Below are 21,673 nucleotides of genomic sequence, written 5' to 3'. Positions count from 1 at the left end.
AATAATTAATAAAACGATAAAAGTTCAAGTAAAAATGAAATATCTAGTAAATATATAACTATGTGATATTTTGTATATCATATGAATCGTTAAATATTTTAAACAATAAAATGTACAGACGTGTCGTCCGAACACGTGCAACTATTCTCATCAAAGTCCACAATTATACTAACTGCAATCACGTTGACTTTTTACTAATGAACGACAAGCGACAATGTATCTTGGCATACGAAGAAGACACTTGGCAACGACATTGAATACCAAGAATATATAACTGATTCTTTGCGGATTAAACTGATGTGATCTCAGTGATATCTTGTTTTAGCAAATTAGAATTTTTAGATAATAATTTTATTCATTTTATAACTAATTATAGTTCTTTGAATAAATCACTAAAGTATTGTCAGAATTATTAATAAGTGAAGTGAATTAATAAGTTGATTTGATTATACAACTGTAATAGAATATCAAATCAAGGTTTTGATATAAAATCTTCCATGTTGAGCAAAACTCTATCCATATACTTTAATATATAATTTAATTTGTTATATTTTTTTTCATACAAGAATCACACAGTAAAAATATAGAAATTTCCCAAATGCAACCGTTGATAACGCGTTGGAAACCAATTTCCATAATCCAACATACGATTTTCACGCTCCTAACATATTAACTGTTCTTTCCATGAATTAGACGAGGTTTTCGAATTTTATATTTTATTCACAAAATATAATTACCTGTTTTACATTTTCATCCGCGAAAGATAATTACCCATTTTACATTTTCATCCACAAAATATATATACATATTTTACATTTTCATTTGCAAAATACATTTACATATTTTACCTTCCTATCCGTAAACTGTATTTACATATTATGAAAAGATACGTGTGTTATATGTCTTTTCGTAACTATCTGACACAAGTTTCCGATGCAAACAACACGCGTTGAGTTTTAGCTTTGACAACGTAGAGGGACGAATCTCTGAATGAAGAGAAGGCGAGGGAGAAAAGAAAGTCGGACGGAAAGAGCTTTCGCAAATTCGAACCATATGGAAGATCGTAAAGGGGCGACGACTCCGGTCGCCCCCGCGATTCGGCAAATGGATATTACTGACTGGGTCTTATGTCCTGCTAGCTGTCAGTAGTCGACGTTCGTGTACAAACAGAGAGAAACGAGACAGGGAGGAAACGAGCGACGAGGGTGAGAGGCGGAGAGCACCGAGGAAAGATACGAGGGGAACGAGGCGAGGTTAATGGAGTGGAAACAAATTTAAAAATTCCCCCTGCAGGGTTGACTCCCCGTGCGGTTGTGAGCTCGCGCAGCAACCCGCGGATATGCGCGCCGGCGCATAGGTAACTGTAAATGCAAGTTACGGTGGAGGTAACTATGTATTTACGGACCTGTGTATACGCGAGAAACAAACAAGCCGAGAGGCGTTTCATATACACGTAGACTTTCGCTCCTCGCCGGTTCTCTCGAGGAACACGGTATCGCCTTGTCTTCGTTTCGCCGCGCAAACAATCTTCCGGCACGAGCGTTACCGCGCGATAACGACGACAACAACGACGAAGACGGAGACGACGACGACGACGACGACGACGCTGTTGCCCGAGAAAATTGCATTCGTAAGTATTATCGCGCGCACACGCGACGTGTTTTCGGAGGTGGATCGTAATAAGCCGCGGGCATGTCGAGACGCAAAACCGGAAATGCTACGTCGGTTCCAAGGTACGACAGCGAACGTGTGGTAACAACGACACAAAATTGCACTGTGCATTTGTCGCAGTACCGTTGTATGACATCGGACGGGTTATCGTATCGGGGATTTCATCGATCCTGGAACAATTCCACGACGGAAGCAAGTCTCAATAATGGCAGAAATAACTTGCTGACTCTGGCGATTCGAAGTCGATCTATTTTTTGTCTTAAAATATTATAAATTAATAATCTACAGATCACGCTTTAAAATAAAATGTCAAAAAGCTATATAAGAAAACGTATACTTTTTATATTTTTTTCATAGATACTTGTGCGTAATTTAAAATTTCTCTGAAAATTTTTTTAAACCGTTCTATATGACTTTCACCAGAAGCTGCTTCACCAGTAAGGAAATCAGAAGCAAAATGCTTTAAAACTTCATTATAATGTAATTCCAACAATCCTCGCATTCCATGAATACTCGGTTCCAGAAAGAATCCACCGAATGTTTATAAGGAACGTTAAAAACGCACTCTGCTCGCTAAAAATGTACAAACGACGCGACCAAAATTCGTTTCCAGTATCAGTCGCTGCACCGAAGAAATTCTCAGAGGAAAGGAAGATTAAAGGGGGAGAGAGATAGAGAGAAAGAACGGAGGTGGAAAGGATTATGCCATCTTCATTCTGCTACGAGGAGACAAATGGAAGACGGAGAAAATAGAGTTTGCGCGAAGGGATGCAGAGAGGCAGGATGAATATTCGTCAATCGGTAGTGAGAATAGTGCGTTGCGCGCGCGGCGCGCCGTATCGATGCATCCTCGCAGCCATGCCGGGTTTAATATAAAACGATTTTACGAACAGAATAAAAAATCCATTAATCGCTTGCGATTGGACCGTCGCGAGGGTAGGCAGATGATGTATAGGGCGGTCCGCGGCTTAACGTACAATAAAGGACTCTCACGGGGGCGTCGGCGATAGGTCACGGCCTACCATCGTTGCTCCTATCGTTATTGCGTATATATTATTCGACCATCCTGAGAGCGAACGACAAAGGACCGCCGAAATACATATTGTAACGATCCAGAGAATCTCGGGAAAAAACTAACTATACGGGTATATACTGACGATGACGCTTAATCCTTAAATGTCTAGCTACAGTTCTTTTTTCTCTATCAATATTTAAAAAATCCGTCTAAATTTAATTTCAGTTTTCTAAACTAAACTACAGAAGAGAGATTCTTTATATATACATATATATTGAATATGAGATAGAAATTGAACTATATAAATAATTTTTTATTATGTTCAGGAATTAAATTTCTTTTAACATTACATATGTTTTAAGCAATCAAAGATTCTTGGTTTACTTTCTGCTTAAAGGCTGTGGTATACAGTGACATAAAACGTGCTATTTTTAATACTTAAAGATATTGTGATAGATATCTCTCATCTCAAGATTATCCTTATTCCCGGTCCGTATGCATAAGTTAAACATCGCATCTGGAGCAGACCCGCATCAAAGGAAAGCTATATGTTTTATCGGCGCGATAAAACACGGCGTGGCCGCATACGAAAGAGGTTCTTGGAGCAGAAAAGGGACGATCGCTGACCGGACAGAGTGGAGTCAGGGGAACGACATTGTAGGTCCCGGCAGATACAGCCAGGAAGCACATTACGCGCCAAAATGTATAAGACTTGGAAAAGCATAACGGTTGTTTTGGTGGAGGTTATTTTCCGGACGGGCGATCTCGTCGACCCAGTGTACTTCGGGGAGACACTACCCTCTCGCTTAAGAAGACGTTATGCCGGCCCTTCTGTAGGGTGCGCGGGTCATACGGTAGGGCACATCGCGCGTTTATTAGACAAATATGTCCGGTCTTATCCCTCGATTACCATTTGGGTAAAATACAAACGTCGTTCGTGCTGACTATGTATTATTCTCAGCAAAGTTTAAGTCTATAATAAGATAAACGATAGCAGTGAGACTATTTTGTTGAAAAACGTAGTAGAAAAAATCTTATACTAGATTGTAATCTCTTATTTCGAGTTAAGTAATACATACTTAATAAAATGTCACCATCTCATTCAATAAAAATTGTATTTAAAAAAATGTAAACAAAATAAATTCAAGTATACCTAAATGATTAATTGTAATTGTAAATTAAAAAATGCAATTTTTACGACGAGAATACTCACGTCGTATCTTTCAATCTCCCAAATCCAGGATTTGGTGTCTCCCAATGACACCGTACAACTCGAAATAAGAATCGGGTGGGTGGACTAACGCTTGACTGATCGCGGGAATGACGAAAAAGAAAACGCCACGTGTCCTCTGGGTGATGGTGTAATGACAGATCGTGGTGATATAAGTGGAAGAGACAGAATACCGAGGGACGACCCCGACAATCCCACACACTCGTTCCCGTTAAGAAAGTCGTCTCGATGGAATCCACATCGCGCGTTCACTACGTCATCCACATTTTGCGAATCTAAGTTTCCTCATCGATGTGCGTCGATTCGCTTCGTCACAGTCTCACGACGACACTCGATATTCCGATCCAACACGGTCGATGATATCATAAGGTATATTAAGACGTTATTGACGCGTCAGTGTTTTCCGCGAGTGCATCGTCGCGAATCAGACATTGCGTGCAATTCTGTTTGCTTTTGGGTTACGCAACATTGTCGTGATGTCGACGGCATATACAGCATATACAGAACTCGGCTGTGTATGTTCATAAGAGACACTCACAAACCTCAAAGGAGAAGCACTTATCTCTTTGAAAATAAAGCAAGAATGTTCGAACGAATACGTATATGGAAAGAAATCTACCTTTTTATGTAACCATCATAAAAAAAATATTACATTCTTTTAAATTATTATAATTTTCTTTATCTATTTTAACCTAATAATATTCAATTTTTTGATCATGATTTAATATTCGATCTTTTGAAAAAAATCTATCCCTGTATATCGTGCCTTCATATAAAAAACCTGATAACATCAAATATATTATTTTATAGCAAATTTTATAATGTTACATATTTACATCGATGACGGAACTAAACTGTTATATTCGACTTCTTCACTCATTGCAGCTAAATGAAGCGGTATACATTTGTAGAACGCGGCTATGATTTATTATTGGGTGATGCGTCATATTCTGTTCCATTAGGCGCGCAACCCGGCGACTACATGAACAATTAACGACGGAATAATCGGTGATAAGAGTCACGAACGCTCGCACGCGCGCAGTCAGACAGACACAGCCTTGACGAGCAGTGGACATCCGTTTAACTTTGTGTATAGCCCACGCACGCGTGTATTTCGGTGCACGCGTTTGTTGAACGTTAGTCACTCGATACAGAAAGAGAGAGAAAGAGAAGGCGAAAGAGAGAGAGAGAGAGAGAGAGAGAGAGAGAGAGAGAGAGAGAGAGAGAGAGAGAGAGAGGTCTCAGCTTTTATACATCGGTGACGACAGATAAAAAAATAGCAATATCCATCGTCTTCCACTTGGACGTTGCCAATGATGGAGGGAATTTTTTCGCACGCACTGCAGAGCCTGCAGAGTTATCGATATCTCACGCACGTGTGTATACGTTGTTTTCTCTTTATCTCCGCTCTTCCAACGCGGTTAACGACGCGCAGCAGCTGTCGACAATCATTGGAATGGCCGACCTTGTGATGTCCGCGCGAATATACGGACAGTTAAAATCGCGACGGTAAGTTAGATGAGCGCGCGGCTGCGGACGTCGCTTTTAACTCGCGTGACGATGCGGCGATCGGAGCGACTTGGGGATATTACGTACCTGCGCTTCTCGGAAGTGACATCGTCATTCTATAAAAGACGCGAGGAATGATTTAATGGACGCTAAATACGCGAGCAATAAAAACGACAGGTGGAAAATGCAACGCCTTATACCGTAACCGAGTAACATATAATCTCCAATAAAACTCTTAAAGAGAGTCATGCCTTTTTCTCTTTAATTCTGATATGTTTAAATGTTTTTAAACAAAACTTTAACGAACGCAAGCGCAGCTTTTAAATTTTTGTGCTCTCAAATATCCATATATTCTGCATTTTGCATCTAAAAGACGTATCTTGTCATGTCTATCCGCTTCTCGATTCCATCGAGAGGCTCTGATGCGCTTCACTTCACCGATGCTCGTATCCGTATTCCATTCCACTCCGCAGCGCGTCGTCGGGCAACAAAGTCAACGGCATTAGGCATTAGCCAGGTGCGTCCGTTCCGGTCGAGATAATAAATCCCGCTGTTCCGGATCCGCGACGTCGAGGAATGGTCGGACGCGCACTCTTCTCCTTTCCTCTTTCTTTCTCGCGAAAGAAAACGATGTCGGTGATGTCGGCGACGCAGTTCACCTCGCAAACCTCCCGGCTCCACCCGCGGAGTTCGACGTACGGGATAATATAGAGGCGGAGGGAGATTCGCCCTCTCCCGAACGGATCTTGCACCTGGGTCCATCCCTCGAGACCGCCGGCGGTCGATTTCGCGTGCGCGAGAGGTAGAATCGACGGCGATCTATCTATGCCTTGTTGTCCGCACGTACACAGAACCAACCATTTACGATGTCGTTGTCTCGCGCATCCCCGAATAATTTACAAGTCCAATACATCGGATTTTTCTACGAAAGCTCGAGCAATTGTTTTCGCAATTTTAGAAACTGCGAAGCGAATTGTGATCGCCCCCTCCTAAATCACCATGGCCATTCCGCACAGTAAAATCTAAGTATTTAATCTACGATGATTTAGTATTCATATTTGGACATGCTGTAAAATATGTACGATATACGTTCTAAATAGAACCTAATCTTTAACAATAATTTCAAAGAATATTTCACTATAGCCGTATGGTGACTTATGAAGATCACTATTTAAAGATCATGTTTAAAGAAAAGATTAATCGCATTCTTTTGCAATTCACTTTGAAGATATCGTCGGCGCAAAGTCGGTCCGTGAAAAACTAAACTCGTTCGAAAAAAAGAGGTCGAGAAGAGCGACGTGGCGTGTCAGGCAGTGTCGCGTCACGTCACTTCAAGTTATATTTCGTCACGTCATTTCAGAAAATATAGCACGGCGATTCTCGCCTATACGGAAATGGATATTTAGCGGAACGAAACAGCGCGGCCTGACCGAGTTTCTTCGTCGCATTAGTCGTACATATACGTTTTCACGCAATAACGAAATAATATATTGCACATGACAAGAAGTAAAACGCGCGATCACTCATCTATTCTGTGTATTGCACGTTATAAAGTTTGCACGTCGAAAATGCAGAAAAGTCTTTTCTTTTTCTTGAAGAAATTTAGCGTCGACCTTTCTTTAATAACTGGATATTTATAGAATTCCATCTTTTCGCAAACTGCGCGAATTCGTCGTTGCTACATTCGCGGTGTGTATCGTGCACTTCGAATTTCAGGATCGATCGAAGCTCGCGAAATGCGTTCCTTCCTCTCTCCCTGTGCGACTTTCACGACGCAAATTCAGAATAACCTCGGAAAATGCAACGTCTCCGGGAGTGCACTCTGAATATAATATAACTCCCCGCGGCGGAGAGAAGCTTTTCTCCTACTCCGACGAACCGACATCTGACTTCTCGTGTATCACAAAAGAGAGAGAGCTGCGCCGGAAGCCCCGTGTGTGCTCGTGAGGCTCGCGGGCAGATTTCCGTGTGGCGCTTCGTTTGAAGTGGTCCCGAATCCCATTCCAACAGTCAGTTTCGGTCCAGCCTCGCGTAAAGTTCAGCACGATGTATGCAGATGCGCCCGGTTTATCAACTACATACGGCTACTTACAAATACAGCGCGTAATGTTCCGAAGCTTAGCCTGCGTAGGAGAACTAATCCTCCGAACACACCATCTACGGCCCCTTACCTAATTTGAAAGTCATACCAATTTGAGAGTCTGAATATCGATCGATATACTGCATAATCTCGCAAAGTGTAAAAAAAACTTATAAATAATAAAATAGGCACAAAGATCTCGATAAGTTAATACTCAGAAAATAAAATATGCTACAAAAGAAAATGATCTGTACAAACTTATTTCCATTATCGATTAAACTAAATATTAGGACAACTCTTTTGCATTTCTCCAGCTTTTTAATTTTATCAAACAAACAGTGTTGCTCGTGACGTTAAGCTAAGGATGTATATAGCAACGAGAAGAAGAGTGCAGACAGATGAAGTCTGGAGTGAGATACATCATCCGCGAGAACCATTCCGACATACATCTCTCCGCAATTATAGGATAATTTCTCGTAATTCCGTAATTAGTATTTCTTGTTACTCCATCCGTGTGTGTCAACCAACTAAAGGAAAGCTTGTTACAAGCTGACTTGGATATACCTTTATTCTACGCCCGCGGTGATATACGCTCGGAAGCTTTTCGGAGGTAGGCTACAGTAATTCAGCTGATATACATTATGCATACAGTACGCGTCTCTTGCACGGCTAGCAAAGCTCGACCAAACGACGTCGCCGCTGATGCGCGACGCAGCTTGCGTAACGCACGCCGCAACGCCACGCCGGCTGACCCACATGCGTGGTCTTTATTTAAACTGGTTTCCTCCTCGGCGTCCTTTAGACCCGACTTTCGTCTGTGCTCCGGTCGCCGGGTCACCGGATTCGGGCGCGTCATTTTCCGCGAGACCGCAGCTCGGGAAAGGTCGGCTTTCCCACATGTTTGTAAATATCTCACAAAAAAACAATCCGATTAATCTGTGGTTTGAGATGACGTTGCACGAAGAATATAAACGGTTATCTTATAAAAATTTCCCTTTTTGTAACATTGTTAATATTTTTAATAATTTTCCCATCAAGATCTTCTGTCCAAGATTTAATGAAACTAGCCTATAATATTGTCTATATACGATATATGTAATGTATATTCTTATTATTTCATTTCTATTAATAAAGCAACATACGCCGCAAATCCAAGTGTTATTTTTACACATTTAAGTGTGCATGTAAAATCGTGTAGTCACTTTTTACGCATTTATGTCTTTTTTATAATAATGTACGATGGAAGTAATTGCGGAATCACCTCTTCGCGTAGGCCACGGTGAAGTTCGAATTTGTTCGCGGTAGACTTATGGAACCGCAAAAATTTCAATTGCAAATGCCCGTCGACTTTGATACCGAAGGGAATAACGAGCTTCCGAGACGAGCGTTTTTTAAGCATCAACGCGATCCCGCCTCGTCGAATATTCTTGTTTCTCAAACGTATGTAAAGTCTGAATAATACAGCACAGAGAAGGCGAAGAGGTAGCGCACAAAAAGGAGCAACGCGGAATAAAAATGCATCATTATGTTTCCATCGATCCCGCTACTCTTGCATCAGCATCATACGGGTTTCGAGGTCTCTTCAGAGTAAAAATAACGATACAACGATACAAAACAATTATAATTTATAGTTATAAATGTACACATTGTACATTTTACATAAATCTATTCAAACTCTATAATGCAGCGAACATATTTTATCTAATAGATTGTGAATATCAATCGCAATTATTTCATCATCTTCACAACCTTTATGTCCTGTATATTATATCTATATAATAATTATTAACGTTATCTTAGATCATCAAAATCTTTTTTTTTTTTTTGTCAATTGGTAAACTCGAATATCATTAAAACAATTATCTCGCTCCGACTTGTTCTGATTAACACGCATATTACTTATTATAATTCAAACGCAGATCTGATACTCCTCTCAATTACGCCCGCGTAATACTACGGATATACTCAGACAACATCGTAATACGAGCGCGCGTATCAGATTTCGCATCTCCTAATCGAACGAGCGTTGCAAGCGTTGCTTTATTTCTAGCTGTTTGCACGCTATCATAAGACAACCTGCTTTTATATCATGAGGTGGATAGTAATTCGATTCTGGAAAAACGAAGAAAAACTTTCCTTTCGTCGAGCCACTCACTCGCCCAGAAATTCATCCCGTTGCGAAACGCGTATAATGGGACGATTGCCAAACTTCCCAACTACTTGGATATCGCATCATTTATTGTGTCAAACGCTACGATGGATATCGATGTCTTATTGAGCTCGAAGAAATTTTTCCAATACCATAACAACACATGAAAGTTCTACAGAGTTAAGAAATGTTAGATACTCTCCGCCCTCGTATATCTTTCTCCACTTTCTCTCATATCGGAATATCATTTTTAGCATTTTGACGTTTGTCGTCAACCAATTCGCGTTGAATACGAATATCCTTGGCACTTATACCGCGGACGTTTGTAAGGAAGAATACAAATTCGCAACGTAATCTTCATGAGTAATCAACGAGCGTACTCCCGCGGGACTCGAAGCTGCTACAACCGATATACCGTTGTCGCGACAGTGCAGCAGGTCGTAGAGACAAGTTCCTAACCAGCCGGGGTTGTTCTCTCTCGAGAAGACGCACTACGAATTCTCGGAATTCTGTCGCGATGCACGCGCGCGACCGTATTCCCAAATCGATCGCGACAGCGATGGCGACGGGAATGAGGGAAAAGGGAGGTGGAAGAAACATCCAGCTGAATTCCGCCGGTTCTCACATCGCTGAACAAGTGCACGAATTCCGTGAGAGTGGTCGAAAACTATGAATACGCCGTATGTCGGAGGTGTATTCGTGTACAAATCCCGGGGGAAGGCGCGCTGGTTCTCCCTCCCACGCTGGGAAGCCACCCCGTCGTCGTCTCGCGTGTCTCTCACCTTTCACCCATCCCGTGTCATTATCATGCAAACGGTGATTTTCCACGATTCATAATGCAACGCATCCGAACGTCGGGTGTCGCAAGGCTCATGCCTAACTCCGCAGAAGGAGGAATGAACGGTGCTCGATTAGAGAAAAGAGGTTTGATTCATTGCGTTCGCGATGCGGTATGAATATAAATCATCGGACTACGTTGTAAGAAAGGAATGAGACGAGCTGTCGTTTCTCATCTGGCGAAACCACGTGATTAATCCCATTCATCCAGAAGTGATCTATTAAAGCGGTCTACACCTAAAAATAGTCTACTAAATCAAACAAATATTTTCATTCTAATGATTCTAATTTTAATATTCAATCTTTTCTTTGATATCGAATCTTTCAGAAGATCCATTTAACGGAATAATTTTACGGAGAATGCCAAGAATATCACGCATCTCATCATCCACATTTCAGAGCTAAAACTTTAATCTAGTTTTAAGGGGTTATTGTCGATATTTCCATATTCATATAGATACATCGGCTTATGTGTAAAAAAGCTTGTTTACAGTAAAAATCATGCTAAGGCTATACTAATTTGTTAAGTCCAACGCACACATATGTATATATATAATAAAACATACATAATATAAAGCTGCACGGTAAACTCTGTTCAACGAACACGACGGTAACACAAAGGGATTAACAGACGCCGTCTGACCGAAGGATGAGCAACTCTCGTCCCTTAATCATAACAATACCAAATGTTACTCGATGATAACTGTATTAGGGCCGATAAAATACTAGGCTTGTGCACCCTCCTGGCTTTCCGCTTGTTTGCCGAGTCGAAATGCCCCGCCGCGCAAACATTCGCGCAGACCATACAAGCCGCTATCTTCTTTCCCCCAGGAAACTACGGTCGCGTGAGTGGCATTACGGGATTATTAGCGGACGGAAACTTCGCAGCCGTCTGTCCTATATCGGGAGCAGTTTCCTACATATTTGATGAGGAATGGCTATACAACGAGGCGCGCGTTACCATCACTCTTTCTCGTTCCCCTATATGCTTCGCCACGTGAGTGCGTGAAACTATTTCAGAATCGATACTTCGCGAGCATCGAGAATATCTTTTCTTCGAACAGCTTTTCGCCCAGATCTACGCTATTTCTCATACGACCATAATCGACAACTTATTGCGACGAGAAACTCAAATGTACACAGTAACGCATAACAGAGCGGAAATGATAATTGAATTAACAGAAAGTTTTCTTTATGTTAAAAGAGTTCTTGCTTCCTTGGTCACAGCTTGGCCAAATAGGGTCGTGACCATTATCGTAAATTATCGGTAAATTATTCGGTTTGCATAATTTAAAACGGACGCAACCAGTTGATATAACGTCGAGTTATTAAACGAAGCGATACTGTGCGCATTGCTTTTATCGTCGCGTATTAATTTAACGTTGGCTCACCGAGTTAATGGCTGTCATGCTGCTAACTCGACCTGGATCTGTGTCCACTAGCCCGCTGTCACTCTGTAACAGAAACAGGAAGACAATTTAGAGAACGGAAAAGATCGATAATTTCTCCTATTGTTATTTGCATTCGAGCTAAATTTCGTATATATCACTATCATTGTGTTAAAGCGCGTTCGAGATTCGTGGAGATGGAAAGAAGAGTTATTCAAAGAGGATATTTTTTCTCGCGCCATTGTAATGTCGCCGTTTACGTGTTTTCGAAGCACAGAAGCGAATAATTTCCGAATGCAAAATTGCAAACGGGGCATATTGTTAATAATTTCGAAAATGCAATATTGTGGAAAGTGAACAACATTCATATGAAAATCATTCGAAAGCTGCGAAATCCCAACGCATGTGAAAGCCGAGTGCACTCCGCCATTCGCTATGAAATTTTCTGTAATCACTCGCCGCTAGAACTGGGTTTCATCAAATGTATACTGTTTTTCCGTGTTATTGCTCCGTGATGAATTAATCAAAATCAAGTTTCACGTTTAAGCAGATATAGTGTATCCAAAATTAAAATAAAATATTAACGTTATATATATAAATTTATCTCGCCGTCCGAATATTTCAGTACATATTTTCTATGTTACAAATATAAATAAATTCTTATGTGGGCGCAAAAATATCTCAAATTTCGTTACAGCGTAGGTCGAATTACACGAAGTAACGCGGAAACGCGATATCGAAGCGGATATAAAATACTTCAAACAAAATGTTCTCGTCGAACAAAGCTCTCGAAGGCTCTGTGGCATGTTTCCTCGTCGGTCAATGCGCTAAACATTCTTTGCACTCCGCATATCGCATTTTATGAATGTCTGTTTCTTTCATTCGCCCAGGCGTTTCAATCTCGCAAAGCTCGCCAGCGAGGCGCGTTTGCCCGAATTCGTTCGCGAATTTTTACCGTCCGATATAACCGTCCCAGCCTGCCATCGGTCACTCCCGATGGATCTGGATGGCGGAAGCCGGGATTACCGAGACGGAAATTCTCCGGAAAGGAAATGACGGCGAGTCGTTCGGGCGTGTCGGGCGAGGGAGGAGTACGTTGACGACGACGATGACGACGACGACGTCGAGAGAAACCGAGAAATCGGCCTCGTAGAGGGTGCAGCGAAGAAATAGTACAAAGGATGGGGGGCGGCAATGGCGGTGGCGGCTGCGGAACCGAGACGAAAGAGCCGACGTGCAAATGTCGTTCTGAACTTTGATCGTAAAACAGCGGCAGACTTCTCGGGTGGGTGGAGCATCCGTCTTGAACCGCAGCCAAATCGGTTAAGCGCGAATAAATTTCCGTGTCAAACTTCGTATGAACGAAGGAGCCGACGGTTCCTGCGTGTCGGGCAAGGTTGGACCTGCAATGTGCTGGCGGAAATGGAACGGTGGGCTCTAATGCCTACGCGCGGACAAAAGAGAGCGTGAAACTAAGAAAATAAAAAGGAAAGGAAGGAATATGTTCGCATCAATGCCTAATAATATTAATTGTTGTACAATGCGTGATGAAAATATAATCGAAATGCAACACATTACTGTATTTTCTAATAACAGTTTTTTTTTTTAATGGTATACTGTTGAAAATATTTAAAACATTGCACTCAATTGTATGCACAATTTTGAACATTACAAACAAATTGCAAATTCCATGAATTTTTATTTTATTTAATTAAAACTTACAATTAGTACTTTATTAAAATTTTTTATTAAGTAATTACAGTCTTCTCATAAAGTATCTTATCATTTATACAACAAGTTTATTTTAAAAATAACTTTCTAGATAAAATATCTGAACAATGATAAAAGGCACAATATACGTGCCTTTAAATAATTAATCATTAATTTAACTTATATTTACTGTTTTCTCGATTACTTTGTGTAGAACATATGCCGTTTTCGTAGACCAACCGCCCATATAATAAACGGTATAAATAAAAATCAAAAGCGCAGCACAGCGAGAAATTTCCCCCGAGTCATTCCATGTCGAATAAAAGCTCAACTTACATATTGTTCTAACGAGCAGAGAGCTCGCGTATAATGAATAAACAGCAAACGCCGAAGGGAGTTTCGCGCTACGCCATTACGTGCCAACGTTGCGAAACGCGCAGCAAAAAGACGCACCTAACTGTCGGTTTGTCTAACAGAGGCAGACGAAGGATAACCGAGGCATGACGAAGATGTAAAGGTGTCGTCCCGGGATGGTGCCCGAGGAATACAAAGTCGCGGGCCGTAGTGGGCGACTAAAACGAAAAGTCATAAAACGTATTACGACCGCCTCATAATTTACGGCGAAGCGACCCGCGCGAAATCGCCGTCGACTTTCCGCCACCGGATTTATGACATGACGAAGCAATGTGCATGCACATTGTTTCGCTATGCAGTTTCGTCGGAGCGGTGAGGAGAACCTACGGTAATCAATTATCGAAGTATTTAAGTTACAAAAAGATCGCTTTAATTAAATCTATTGTGTCAACTTTAAAACAGCATAACATTATTAAAAACAGAACGCAGATTTTATTAATCAATACAAAATATTGAAAAAAAAAAAATACCAGAAAATAAAAGCAAATATACGAAGTGTTAATTATAATAATTATATAAATAATCTCTTATAATTCACTCAACTCCTCTTCAATTCATTGCCGGTCACTCGTCATATTTGCATAATGCAATTCGCGATGACGCTACAAGTTTTAACTATATAGGTTTTATTCGCCGATTTATCTTAATTTCAGTCATCGATAAAATTACGTATTTTTCGTACGAAAACGAGGATTAATGTTCTCGGCAAGTAAAGTGCAAGTCATTGCGCGAACACCTTAATTTCAACGTTGTTTGGAAGGACTGATTCGACAACGATTCGCCTGCGATCCTGCGGTCAGGCCGATTATGCGGCGTCACGAAGCGGAATGAGAATCCTAGAACACGTCAACGCATGTCGAGCGACATATAGCGAACACGAAAGGTCGTCAGAGCTTCATTAGCTCTAGCTCGACAGCCTGGAGGGTTGAAGTTAGGCGAATGTTATTAACGTTCTACCTAAATCCCTCGGCTATCCTCTGAAACGCGGCGCATCGAGTACGGAAATGGGCACGATACGTGAGTCAGGCTAAGCGGAAGATAGTTAGAACGCGACGCGTCCTCTTGCCCTCTCGCTCTGAATTTATGGATATCCGGCGTATATCGGATATCCGACGTTCGGCATATCCGCAGGTCTCCACACAGTCGTACAGTCGTTCGATAACCTAAAATTCCGTCCGGCAATCCCATTTTTTTTTTTAACGGATGTTTTACCATTAATAAAAGCGTAACGATGTAATGCGATATCGAAGCGCGATAAAATTTAGCGGGGTAAATTTGGCGATGATGCGCAGAAAAATGGCAATGATTAATTTAGATCATCTATCGAGCGCAACATCCGTAACTACACGGGGGAGCCTGAATTAATCGCACATTTGTGAAATGCGAATCATTCCGGATTGCTGCAAATGAATATCGGGTAACGCCAACGCCGCGCAAATCTCGTTCGTGGCATATCCAATATTCGGAAATCGCGTTTTCCGGGTAACGGATTATACAAAGCAAATATTATAGCATTCAATATTGCACAACACTCCAACGCACGGTATAAAAAGCGCTGTTAGAGCATTACGATTCATTCGTTGATTTTAATGAACAACTAAGTTCATGAAAAATATCAACGAATAAAAACATGCAGAAATTAGCGCAATTATTACTAACTCAACATTCATGATTGCATGAACGAACTCGATTCGTTTATTCAACGAGCTCCGAGCTCGGAGCAGACATTTCCAATGGAAGAAACGAGGACGTGAAGAGCGAACTATTGCCGGCGGCCATTTTTCAATATTAAGGAGGCTTTAGGGATGATTTAAATAAGCTCGAGAAAGCTCGGCGGTACGCGACCTGAAAAGTCGGACTTCTTCGATTTATGGGAAGACGCCGGAGACAGCTTAGAGTCTCTCTCTTTGCGCGCTCGCATTTAAACCTCGCCCTATCTGTACGCTGTTTCTCTTTGCTACTTCTCTTTGCGCTACCTCGTCTCTCCTTTTTATCGCTCTCCGGATCGCAGACGCGAAACCGTAAAAACCGAAGTTTATTGGCGCAAGGCTGATCAAGATTGTTGTTCGGATAAGGAGAAGTACAACTTCGTTCGATTCACGTAATCCGTTCGCTCAACACGTATATACAACCAAAGTTCCTTTGATTTCCGTACTTTATAAATTACTTAATTAAGATTTGTTATAGATTTATACTATGAGAAAAATTGTCAATTATATTGATCAGATTCAAATCCAAACACTGACGAAATAGGTCACGTAAAATATCTTTTTTAATTACTGCATATCGTAATTTTATGTGCTTTTGTAAGAGAGCAATCGAAGAAATATTTCCCGATCGATCAAAGTAGCGCCTTGAAAATCATGGGAGGAGAGTCACGTGTATTAAAAACTTTTCAAAGTGATGTTGACAAAAAGAACAGCTCTTTGGTAAACGGAAAGTGTGAAAGGTTGATTGATGTAGTCCGATCGATAGTCGTGCTCAGAAAAAGAACGGATGTGAAGTCCATGATAATTCATCGGCAATCTCTCGACACGCGTTACGAGCGTTAAAAATAGGGTAGAAGAGATGGGCGCGAGAGCAGAGCGAATTGTCGGACATCGTCGGCATCGGATAACAAAAAGCAGACCAGCGAGAAGCAAACGTGATGAAAAGTGAGTCTTCTTCTCCGGCTGCCCTATACCCACGTTTTCGCAAGTGCTCTTTAGCGCATAATTAAACAGCTCCGCATCATTCGTCACAGACGTTTCGCTGGGTTTTAATTTAAAGTTATGATTCATGACAATGCAGCGGAGTCAGCGTAGTTCGGAGCGTAAAAGGAACGAGAGAGAAGAAAGGAAGTCTTTCAGGACAAAGAGAGGTGGAAGTTCGGCGGCCGCCGGGAGAGTGGAGTACGAGGAAAAGATGTCGGAGAATGCGAAAGAACGACGAGAAGAGCAATAAGAAAGAAAAACAGACGTCAATTCTTTCGAATTCGCATATCTCGCGAAAAATGGAAGTCGGAATATAATCCGTGCAGACAGAAAAATGGTAAAGTTCTAAAGCAGACTAAATTGAGAAAAAATTCTCAAAACTCGATCTACTAGTTCTATTTTTAATAAAGAAAAATCTAAAATCGCGAAATACATTTCTGTTATGGATATTTCGGATATTTCACCTTTCCAAACAGCAAAGTTATGAAATTATTCCACGATCGATTGCAATTTTAAATGTGAAGCAGATTACGCGATTTGCGGGCGATTCAATATTTACGCTTCAGTGACTTATAAATTAAATATATTACCGATACGCTATGTGTTGACACATGTCCGATACAAGAGGATGCGCAAAGAGTAAAAAAAAGACAGCCGTATAATGGCGAAGTGACGTCAAACACTACGGCGATTCGGACATTGATTAACGTCTCGTAAAAGAGCACTGCCAGCTATCAAGTTCTTCGAGACGAGACTTCCCGAGGCTAAACGTGATTGATCGATTCGGGAAACGATTATATCGACGTGTCGCGAGACTTACAACGACTAAGAACGAGAAATCCACTTTCGGCCACGGCCATAATTAGCGGCACGCTGCCGACACATACAAAACAAGATATGATCGAATGTCGAATGATTTATTATCCAATTACAACTCGTCGGTATTCACGAACGCGCGAATCGGAAAACGCGCGCACCGAAATATATCTCGACGGGGCGCAATTTGTTATCGGCAGTTATTCTCGGGTTCGGCGATGCTAAAAGTTTTGAGGTCATTGCGCGCGAAGACATCAAGAATTCCGTCGATTCAACTGTCACTTTCAGCGCTTCGCTTCGTTTTATTTTTAATGCGCCGTCCGCTTGCCAAGAATTCAAAAAAGTACCACATTTTTCTTCCTTCGCGTAAAGTATATCATAGAAAGCGGACACGAGTATTGTTATTAAATGGTGTTAAGTAAGACTGTGATGGTAGGATAACGCACTTGTACAGAGGGCACATCCACGCGACGTAAAAAGAGTCCGACAAGTAGAACGAAGTTGTCGAGTAGAAAAGTTGCGGACTAGTCAGCCAGCCAACGCCGGTCGTTGCGTAACGAGTATGAGGAGCTTCTAGCGTGATTTCTGCCGAAGTTTCAAGCCCTTATAACGTCGCGTTGTAAATCTCTACTTCTCTCAGAACCAACTTATCGTAAGTCTAAGAAATAAGACTTGGATCTTTTATGTTTATTGCACGATATAAAATTTATTTAAAGAAAATATCCTACAGAAAATAAAACTTGCTCCCAAAGAATATATTTTTTCCTCATTTTTACGCTTCAAAAAAATTTAGTTGATATATATTCACGCCGATTATTAATTATTATAATATTTCCACCACAATGTTAATTCTACTTTTTATGATAAAAATTTTAAAAACAGTTTTACAAGTACAAAAAATAATATAACAAGGGGAAATTTATTAACGTATGGTTGTGCCATTTATTTGTTTCAATAGCTTGACTCCCTTGGGGCTATATAAAAGTTAGTTTCGAAACATTTTCTGGATTAAGAAAGTACTAATCTCAATGTTTCCGACGAGCTTCGCAAAGTTCGTACTTCATATCGTCAGAAATTTAAATTACACCCTCGAGTGTGCGCCGCAGAATGAGTATAGTTTCCAAGCAAAAAACGCGATTATCCTGCGCTGACTTATTTGCCCGCACGCGGAAGCAAGGCAAATACAAGTCCTACGAAGGCACGTCTATATGGAGGACACAGAGTTGTTAGTATGCAGTTTTTATCAATCTCTCTCTTTTACTCTCTCTCTCTCTCTTTCTCTGCCTCTCCCTCTCCCCTCTTTCTCCCTACCGATGCAATTCTGTAATAAAGCAGCCCGTCTATTAACGAAGAGAAGCCTAGGGAAGCGGTGCTTCGCCGCCAACTTCCGCGCACTGAGAATTAATTTTCCTCCTCGGATTCTAGTTCGCATGGAACGAGAGAATCCCGCGGGTAGACGATTCCCGGAAAAGCGGGCATTACTTACGCGAAGACGTACTACTGCTAGCCGCGGAACAACGGAACAATGAATCACGACGGACACCAAGGCGAACTTAAGAGAAGCGTTTCCCTTTCCCTCTCACGTGCGCGCAGCGCGATGCTACTCATTGTCATGTTAATGACGTATGCATAGAAGTTATCGATCATAGTCGTGCATTTTCTTTAGATTTCTTTTAAAATATTACTTCTCGCTCCGAACTTAGTATTTTCTTGACGAGGTTTATATTATGTACATAAGCAAGTCCATTTGTTTTTCAAGCGCTGCATACCTAATCATATACGATCGTTGCGTAGCTTGACATACCGCTCGTACATGTAACTACCTACAAATCTCTTAATGGAAAAAAGAGAACTAAAATTTAATAAAACTAAATTAAAAATGTTAATATACAATATTTTTACAAATTTTATAGACACAGATGTGCCAGAAAATATTCTGTACATGTATATAATATGTATATATTATATTGTAATTCCCTTCAAATTTGCTCCTTATTCATTTGTCGTTTGGAACACAAGGAACTTCTTGGCAATTGTGTCTCAGCGAGAACGCGATTGCCGCGTGTCTAGCTGAAACGTTGCATTTCTTCCGGCTACCCCCGTCGTCCTAATGCGCAAACGGTGTAACGCTGCTGGCAATAGTTTGCCGATCCGCGGGACACGCGCGCGCGCGCGCGCGGTCGGAGGTACTAAGAAATTACAGTCACTCGTAACGAGAGCGGTTTGTCGGCTACAGCAGCAACGAGGTATATCGTTCCACTGCTACTCCCCGACATTCAATTTAACTTTTAACGCGAGTCGATAACACGTTTTTGGCACGCGATTAATTACGTAGCATTTACCGTGTCTACCAATTACTACCTACTAGTGATTATTTGCGTTTAATCTGGCTCGACGGTAATTTCGAGTCAGAGTGTAAAAACTATAATTGAAAGTAGCAAATTAATCCCCGATATCCGCAAATACAGAATTGTGTAAATACGAAATTATAACGTTCTCCTAATGATGATTGGTTTGCAAACTGATTAAACGGCCGCGGGGTATATGGGACAGGAAAAAAAAAAGAAGAAATGTGAAGCCGTATTAATGCGGAATTGCTTCAAAGCGGCAGTTACGCAATATAAACTGTGGAATGTCTGATAGTAATTTCCGCATTAAACTGCCCTACAAAGTTCTTAAATTCGCTCCTGGAGCACGACGGGGTGGTGTAATTAAATAACGAAATTTTCTGCGTTCCCGACGCTTTATTACAAAATTCCGCTAATAATTGCCAGATATTTGAATTCACAATTTTCCCTTGACGATTCATAATAATCAAATTAATTTAAATTGCAGTTGTCGATTATGAAAAAATTGTTTAATATTAAATAATACTACGTTTCCAGCTAATTAAAAAGCTACTACTCGATGTCAAACACTTCATCATTTACTCTGTAATACCCCACTTGTAATCTTTTTGATATTATCGTGGCTTTCGATGTTATCGATTAGCAAATTCATTCAACGAAATAAAAAAAAAATATAACAATCATAAGAACCTTTATTGTAAAATTAATATTCAATATAATTTGAATTTTAAAATTAAAAGTCAACAGAATGGAAAAATACCGTTTGCAGTCATTAAAATAACGTATTAAAATTACTAACGAAAATTACCATTTAACAATAATGTTGTGCAATTAATGTATAAACTATTTTCATGTTCGCTGTAATATGAAAGTGAAAAATTATGCCAACAAATTATTTTTTGAATTAATTGTGGTATATTGTTTTCTTCATAAAATCTAAGCGAGAAAGCAAGTGGTCTCTTCGAAAGAATGGCGGTCGATTCCTTTAAAGCCCGGCACGTAGCTAGTTTCTGTATCGTTTCAGGGAAAACGTACGACTGCGACCATGCCGATCGTAAACGTCGAAGTCGACGAAGCTACGACGCGGAGCTTTCAAGCGGCCACACGTTCGCAACGGCGCGTCATTCGTCGAAACGACGACGAAGTGGCCCTGCACCTGTTCAACCTATAATTCGACGACGTCCGTGCGTTCTCTGCAGCACCGTGGCGACAATATTTATACACAGGTGCGCGTGAAATACCACGAGAGTTTCCACGATGCGTCAAGGGAGTACCGTGCTGCATATATACGATTTTATTGCAGCACGAGAAAAAATCGTTTTTCATCGAAGGAATAGATCGAAAATGTATACTAGAAATAATTGCGTACTATTTTATAATTTTATTCATATATTCTGTCAAAATGTGCAATATGTCCGAAAAGTAGTACTACTAAGATTCTTTTTTTTTATATAAACATATTAAATATTACCGGGGATATTGGGTTAAGCTAGAATAAATTTATAGATAAGATATATTTAGATGCAGAGAAGAGATAGAAGTTTAGTAAAAGTTCTGTCCTCTAAAGAATGCCATTTATAAAAAATAAAAAAAAATAAAGTATATATATATAGCTATATAATATTAAATATTACTAAATTATATTTTTCTTTTCAAATATAAAAATGTACTCACAAAATATGAACCTAATAAACTAAAATTATGTAACACATCTTAGTTTGTAACTTATTAAAATCTTTACGTAATATTCATTGCAGATTGCGTATTTAAATAATTTTACATTATTATAAACAATTTATAAGTGCGATAATT

General features: G+C 40.5%; 1 protein-coding gene across 7 annotated transcripts in view; it reads right to left on the bottom strand.

The window, feature by feature from the left end:
• The window catches only part of LOC139817287 (uncharacterized), a 388,078-nt gene that overhangs the window by 212,194 nt on the left and 154,211 nt on the right, over positions 1-21,673 (bottom strand). For all 7 annotated transcript variants that reach the window (XM_071785253.1, XM_071785252.1, XM_071785254.1 and 4 more), the window contains one exon: positions 11,884-11,946. In XM_071785253.1, coding sequence (XP_071641354.1) covers positions 11,884-11,946 — 63 coding nt within the window. The remainder of the gene's footprint in view (positions 1-11,883; positions 11,947-21,673) is intronic.

Source organism: Temnothorax longispinosus, chromosome 8 (genome assembly GCF_030848805.1).
Source record: "Temnothorax longispinosus isolate EJ_2023e chromosome 8, Tlon_JGU_v1, whole genome shotgun sequence".
NCBI classification, from domain to species: domain Eukaryota; kingdom Metazoa; phylum Arthropoda; class Insecta; order Hymenoptera; family Formicidae; genus Temnothorax; species Temnothorax longispinosus.
Note: the sequence above shows the minus strand (reverse complement) of the source record. Positions and strands in the feature narration are given on the sequence as shown.